Here is a 7840-nt window from a genome sequence, read left to right on the forward strand (position 1 = left end):
TCTACCAATCATTGCAGTCAGTAGAGTCTCAGCTGCCGAGCAACCACGGGTTGCCAGTTACGTCAGAAAACGAAACCTAAAAGACCTCGGTGTTTTGAATTTGAATGTAGTAACCGTTTTTTGGCCACATTCTTACATATGGCACCTTTAAAAACAGACAATCACTTAAAACCGTTCAACTAAAAGCTTCTTTATAAAGCCAGGTTTTCAGCTGCTTTTTGAAAGACTGGCCTGAGATGACATCTTGGGGAGTAAAGGTGCATCAGATCAACAATGTATGAACGGGCCTGACTATTTAAAGCTCTAAAAGTAGTCACAAATACTTGAAAAAATTTATTCTAAAATGAACCAGTTGTAACCAGTGAAGGGATGCTAAAAAGATGTGCTATTTTGCCAGTGTGAGTTAAAAGTCTAGTTGCGGAATTCTGGCCAGTCTGCAGAGGTTCAAAACTCCTTCTTATTGAAGCACTATTGCAATAGTTTGAGAAATGTTACACACGCAGGTGAAAAAAGCAGCGTAGTGGAATAGTAGAATAGGGCAGGAGCAGGGAGACACTGCAGAATCCTGACAAATATGATTTAATATAATACAAATGAAAATAAGGGTTTCTTATATTGTATGAACCATACCAGCTTTTAAAGTATTGCCTAACAGTTGCTCAATATGAAATATGTTGCCACTCAGATTTTGACAGTAGCTTCAGAAACACACACTTGTAACAGAGGGACATCTAGTGGCCTAAACAATGAAGGTCATTTCACACTAGTTTGAATATATTCTGCTGTACACAAACTGTTCTTCATACTTTATAATACATGTATTAAGCACAAGTACAAAAAAGTAAAAACAATTGCACTACTTTCAGAATTTTGATGTCAGAATCGATTACTTTTTTTTGTAAAAACATGGATCATTAGCTTCATTATACGTCCAGGGCAGGATGTCTTTTCTCACCCATTCCCTCTGTCGCCTATAAAGACCCTCCCAAAGGGGGGAAATGTAGGCAGTGTGCGTATGTGTGTGTGTGTGTGTGTGTTAGTTTGTGTGGACAGTGTGTGTTCGCTCTGTCTTATTACAAAAGGACATCTTCACAGGTTCAACACAGGCACATACGGGACTTTGTGCTGGATTCGACGTTTCCCTTGCATCTTCAAGCCTCAGGTAAAATCCTAATGGAGCTCTTTCACTGTGACAACCTTCAACTTGTTTTATGGTCTATGCAGTGATTCACGCCTTGATAATACTGTTTTTATATGGCTGTCTTTTTGCCTTGATTATATACCACGAGATGGTGACTTTACTACAGTGTTCACATTATGCAGCACAGAAAAACTGAGATTTTTGTTCATTTACTGACAAATTTTAACAAATCTGACATTCTTTTTTTTTTTTTTACATTTTCTAGGTAGCCTGTTGATTAAAAGTCAATATGTGTTTATTGCACTGTTGCCCTAATTGTTATTTTATTTTATTTTAATGAAATTAAATATTATTAGATCATTTATTGCATTCAGGGGCTTTTCAGAAATAGGCTCCTCCTACCTGCATCTAACTGGGCAGAGCCAGGGAGCTTTTGTTTCCCATGCACGGTCCAGTGATGTCTGACAAAATTTTTGTGGATTTAGTCAACTTTTTCCAGTCTGGTAGCTTCTGATGTTTACTTTAGGGGGATGAATGTGGGCTTTGAGAGAGATAGAGGTGCATCTTAGAGGCCTGTTGCCGTTGACGACAGCGGAGAAACGATCCCACAGCTCTTTTAGCCATGAATGTGTTGACAGCGAGTTTATTTTAGTTTAGTTTATTGTCTATTTATCAGGGGACAATTGTTTCTCAGGGTTAGATAATAACTAATTTACATCTGCAGTCCCATGGACAGGCCAACAAACAACAAATAGAATAGGAACACAACACAATACATAAGAATAAATAAGGAAACTAATAGACAGGTAGACAAATATGAGAATAAAATGAGAAAACATAAGATGGCCTATACAAAACAGTGGATATACCGTATATTGCCAGCTACCCTACATAACAGAACACAAATAATAGAATTTCAATAAATGTAATAATACAATAAATTACAAAAAATACACAAAAACGTGTAGTTTTTTTTTGCATAATTGCGTCTCAATAGTAATAATAATAATCACTTTTTAATCATTTTTTAAATATTTTTTAAATGTTTCAGGAATGAAGGCCTGCTTAGTTTTCACCTGTTTACTGACAGCCACGTTTGTCCTGTCCGTGAGTAGCACATTTTACTTTTTAAAAATTTTTTAATTTACTTTTCTCAACAATTTTTATTTTGTTTGACATTTAATCATTGCAGTTTTTGGCTTTCATTCATTGAAACCCGAATGTATTATGTCCAGATTGAAAGTAAACATCATGGAAAACATCACAGGAATTCCCACAAAATCAAGGAAAAGGTAAACTCAAAATTGTTTTGAAATGTTTTAATCAAAATCAGATTATTTCTCAGTATAACTTCATATTTTGCCCCTCGTCCTGGTTTAGGAGGTCATCCCAGAGGAGGCCGACCAATCACAGGTCCCCAAGAACAAGGGTCAGGACGATGGGCAGCTGAACTCTGAAGCTAATACTAACAAGGAGGACGGAGAGTTTAAGGCCACAGATGACAGAGATAAACATATTGCCGTTCTGTTGAATGAGGAAGAGCTGATAGACCTCGTGAAGAAAGATGCAACAGAGGAAGAGGTGGAACGAAAAGAGCTAGAGGTGGAGGTGGATAAAAGCAAGGAGGAGGAAGCCGAGGGTGAAGAGGAGAAGGAAGATGGCCAATCGGAAACTGGGGAAGTTGTGACGGATGAGAGGGAGGTGAAGGAAGAGAGCGTGAAAGATGACGTTCATGGGGAGATGTCCAAGAAGAACAAGAAGAAGGAGGAATCTGTGAGCAAAATGGCTGACGGGGTCGAGCAGGAGGCACTGTTAGACGAAACAGAGGGCAGCACAGAACCAGATCTCGCAGTAAATCTCGACTATGCCGCTGACGGTGGCGTCTTGGCCCAAATAAGGCAGCCTTCCTCTAAAGATGTTACTGAGAAAGAACAGCTCGCCGTTGATGGGGACTATGAACACGACATGCAAAACACCGAAGCGGCAACGAGCGAGGAGGCGTCTGATCTCGACAAACGGCACAAAAGCGACCGAGAATCACAAGCTAAATCTAAAGAACTCGGCGAAGACGCGAAGCCTCGGGAGACAAAGCCGAGCACGGAGCTCGAATCGGGCTCCCCGGTGGCTGGAAAGGAAGAGGAAGAGGAAGAGGAGGAGAAAAGTAAGGATGACAATGCAGACCACACCAAGAAGAAGACGACAAGGAAGCAGAAGAAGAACCAGAGGGCAAGGAAGCACACGCCACAGAGCGAGGACGCACAAAGTGAACCGAGCCAACGAGATCGTCAGGATAACACGGTGCACAAAGCCAAGAGGAGAGGCGCAGGAAAATGGGTAAACAATACATAATGTGTACATTCAACTCACTTTTAATGTATGTCATGACACAAATAGGTAGATGATGATAAATATTTATTTTGCCCTAATCGTTTTCCCCTGTTTTTTATCTATCAGGGTCCTTTGGTGGGAATGAATCCAGTGCAGATAAGAGCTACAATGGATCTCTACCCTGGCTCCAGACCCTCTCTCAGCAGAGGCGTCCATCGGCCAGAAGCCCCTGCCGGTTGGTTAATTCAGCAGCCGCGACTAACCCCCACAGGCTTCATGAGGGAATCTGCTGACTGCACGATTTACAAAAAACTTCCACATGAATAATGTCACCGACCGTGTTTCACGGTCACTAGCAAAACACAGCTCAGCGGGGCTTAAGGAGTGAATAAGGGAGATGGAGTTGAACTCAGTCACTGAGCAAACTCAAATTGCAGTGGAATGTTGGGGATGTGTGTGTGTGTGTGTGGAGCGGTCAAAGCTCACTGGTTTCAAGTCACTGCAGAGTAGATTTAAACATCGAGAACTGCTTTTGAAGAAAAGAACAACCAAGTAATAACCAGATAGATTTTGTAGCATTGGTGCAAAAACGCCCAAAACACCCAAAAATGGCCGATCAATTTAAGATTGGCGGCCTTCCTGTTGCGTTTGGATCATGATCATAATGTAATTTTATCTTCGTTCCGATTTTCGTGCGTGTACGATAATTGTGCTGTTCAGGGTGAATTTGGACAGGGGGCGCCACGCTTATTGGCCCCTCCCACTTCCAATTTTCCACAAACTCAGGCCCTCAAAAATGCGATTAATTTGGCGGAATAATAATAATAATAATAATCCTTTGCATTTCAAGAGGGTTCTTGCACAGTCGTGCTCGAACCCTAATAAATTAAAGTGGACCTAGACCGGACGTTCCAATTAACGCTGTTTTTTAGTGTGTATCTGCGTCATTACCTTGTTTAAGAAGCCCTGAAGGTTCAAAACAAACAGTTCAGCCATTGCTGAGAACTCTGTGTTTTATTGTAATCTCGGGCTCAGCGAGATCTCTGAAAAAACCCGGTCCGGTTACGTAAACAACGGTTCTCCCAAACAGCAGATCCTCCTGCTCCGGGCACTAGTCCGGGCACATCCGGTTGCGTACATTGAACCGCAGAAGAAGAATAATGTCCGTTGTGGAGGTGTTTCACGAGCGACAGTGTCTTCTGACTCTGGGTCAAAGTCATAAAAGGGACTGCGGCGGGGAGTCGTGAAGAAGCTATTTTTAAACATTGTTAAAACAATGTTTTGATAATGAGTAGCAGTGCATCCACCGTTCCAGAGGGGGGAGCTGCGCTTCTGAGAGAGGGTGTGCTGAATATGTCACTTCCGGGTACTGGCCAATCACAAGACAGTTGGAAAGCCGGGGTGAGAGTTGAGTCTGAAATATCGCGGCTGGGGAACATCGTCAGAAAAGAGGATTTCTATCGGCTCGTTTACAGCAACTAGGAGGTTTTTGACCATAAAAACAAGTTAATGTATGTAAGTAGACCTCCATAACTAACATTTATGTGCAACAGGACCACTCTATGTGAGCTTTAACTTTATTACAGTATTATTACAAGTACGTCACAGCATAGATGGATATAACAAATATATATATATATATTTATATATAAATATAAAAGTCAGCAGAATGAATAAACTTGGGAATGTCACTCTGGAATGACTGAAGGGTCAAATAATGGGTGTCAAATACCATCATCAGTGCTCCAAGTAGAGCTCTACTCGTCTCTTTTATTGCAGCGTTTGTCTTTTTTCGCCCCCCCCCCCCCCCCCCAGGTCCATGTGACGGTTTCCGTTGCAAACGCGGAAAGACGTGCAAACTGGACGCAGACGACAAGCCAGGCTGTGTCTGCCAGGAGCCGTCTCAGTGTCCTCCCACTGTGAACGAGTTCGATCGTGTTTGCGGAACGGACAACAAAACATACCATACGTCTTGTGAACTCTTTGCCACTAAATGCAACCTGGAGGGCACAAAGAGGGGGCCCAAACTTCACCTGGACTACACCGGGCCATGCAAATGTGAGAATCAGTCACCGTGTGTGAGACAGCAATGTAAGTGCAGTGCAAGGATACAACCATTCGAAACCCTGTCTCTTTTGTCTCAGTGATACCTTCGTGCGTGGACTCTGAGCTCGTCCAGTTTCCTTTACGGATGAGAGACTGGCTGAAAAACGTGCTGCTGCAGCTCTACGAGCTGGACACAACGTCCCCCGGCTTCCTCACTCCTAAACAACATTTTAGGGTAAGAATATCTCATTTCTCCAGACAATTACAAAGCACTCGATAGACAAAAATACACAACAATTGTTTTTGGTTCATAATGAAACAGTATTGTTCTCTTCTGTGCAGGTGAGGAAACTCTTTGAGAGCGAGCGACGACTTCACGCTGGCGATCACTCTGTGGAGCTTCTTGCACAGGACTTTGAGAAGAACTACAACTTGTACATTTATCCAGTTCACTGGCAGTTTGCCCAACTGGACCAGCACCCTGCCGACAGGTCGCTGTTCTTCTTGTTGTTTTTTATCATTGGACAATTATATTTAAAGGTGCATTATGTAATAGATCTAAAGCAACTGGCCATAAAATCAGAGACTCTGAGAACTCACCAACAACACTACAGACAAAATATTTGCATTAAAAAAAATCTTCTTTTGCAGACTGCAAATGATGCTTATGTTTTGAAATCATGTTTTGGCATGTGGCGCCACCTACCGCCGTCTACCAATCATTGCAGTCAGTAGAGTCTCAGCTGCCGAGCAACCACGGGTTGCCAGTTACGTCAGAAAACGAAACCTAATAAAAGACCTCGGTATTTTGAATTTGAATGTAGTAACCGCTTTTGGCCACATTCTTACATATGGCGCCTTTAATTATAGAGAATATTATTCTGATGATTGAAGTCATGACACAGTTCTTTATGATTCTCCCTGACACAAATTAAAGCGATGCTACACTGTTTCCGTTCTCTGCAGATTCTTGTCCCACTCAGAGCTGGCCCCGCTCCGGGTCCCTCTGGTGCCGATGGAGCACTGCACCTCGCGCTTCTTCCAGGAGTGTGACGCCGACAAGGACAAGCAGGTGTCCTTCGAGGAATGGATCTGCTGTTTTGGCATCAGAAACGGTGAGAAAAAAAGTCGTCAACTGAAACACGCATGGGAACCGTACCTCAGAAACGTGACAGAAAATGAGTTAACCATTGTATTCATCGCGACATTACACATTTAAACTTAAAGTGGCCATAAAATCCTCCTAATATGTCACAGAGACTCAGGAATAATGTTCATATAACAAACTGAACTCAGCAACAACAACAGTACAGACAAAATATTTGCATTAAAAAATCCAATCATTACAGTCAGTAGAGTCTCAGCTGCCGAGCAACCACGGGTTGCCAGTTACGTAAAAAAAAAACGAAAACCTAAAAGACCTCGGTATTTTGAATTTGAAGGTAGTAACAGTTTTTTTGGCCACATTCTTACATACGGCACCTTTAAACACACTGGAACTTCTCACCCCAACACATTTACACCCTTAACGCAAACACCTGGCAGGCTGAATTATACCCACGCAAACCTGAATTCACATCCTGGGAACCAAGGTCACCAGCTGCACAGATAACACTTACAGCACCACGCACACGCCAGCTATAAACAATACAAACGTTCTCATGCTCCACAGAGCCATCTTGGCCTCTTGCGTCCTTGCTGTTGTCTTTTGTTGACTCTCTCTTTACAAAGAAATAAACCAATGCTTCATGATCATAAATGCTATGTATTTTCTCCACAGAGGACATGGACGTCAACCTGATTTTCTGAGCCTCAGTTTCTGCCTTGTCGACGGGGTTGTCTACTTGAGGAAGCTTTTCCAACAGCGGCTTGATAGAGAATCATCTATGAACCATATGACTCCTGTCATTGACTCCTGAGACAACACGAAATAAACACATTTAACCTCCTGCTATAACAAGGTCAAATGTTGGTGGCTAAAACATTGCCTGTAGGTTTTAAGTGTTATGTTTTGTATCGAGACACTGTTTTGTAATTCAGTTCAGCTCATTGGTAGAGATGTTATTGTACATCATACAGTACAAGGCATTACAATAACTCTGATTTTATATGTGTTTTTGTGTGTGTATAATTACTCTTTTAAACTCAAAGTTAGGTAGATGGTTTCAGATCCTGAATCATCTTTAGTAGTACATGCTGTAAATGTTGTTCCTTTTCATTGTTTCTCAGATTAAAGCTTTGTGAACAGCCGTAGTTTCTGCAATATCACCTTGTCGTTATAATGACTTGCATTTCTTTACAAAGTCAGTTGACAACCAAAAAGAT

At 41.9% G+C, this 7840-nt stretch overlaps 1 protein-coding gene across 1 annotated transcript; it reads left to right on the forward strand.

Moving 5' to 3' along the window:
• Nucleotides 1-2361: 2361 nt before the first annotated feature.
• LOC310943747 (uncharacterized protein) lies at nucleotides 2362-7324 on the forward strand (the record flags this gene model as incomplete). Its single annotated transcript, XM_083909383.1, has 8 exons — nucleotides 2362-2433; nucleotides 2522-3475; nucleotides 3596-3704; nucleotides 5285-5527; nucleotides 5614-5750; nucleotides 5858-6006; nucleotides 6482-6630; nucleotides 7296-7324. 8 exons carry the CDS (start codon nucleotides 2362-2364, stop codon nucleotides 7322-7324), a joined length of 1842 nt encoding a protein of 613 aa, XP_083765509.1.
• Nucleotides 7325-7840: the final 516 nt, after the last annotated feature.

The sequence above is a fragment of the Microchirus variegatus genome (genome assembly GCF_963457635.1).
Source record: "Microchirus variegatus genome assembly, chromosome: 23".
Lineage (NCBI taxonomy): Eukaryota > Metazoa > Chordata > Actinopteri > Pleuronectiformes > Soleidae > Microchirus > Microchirus variegatus.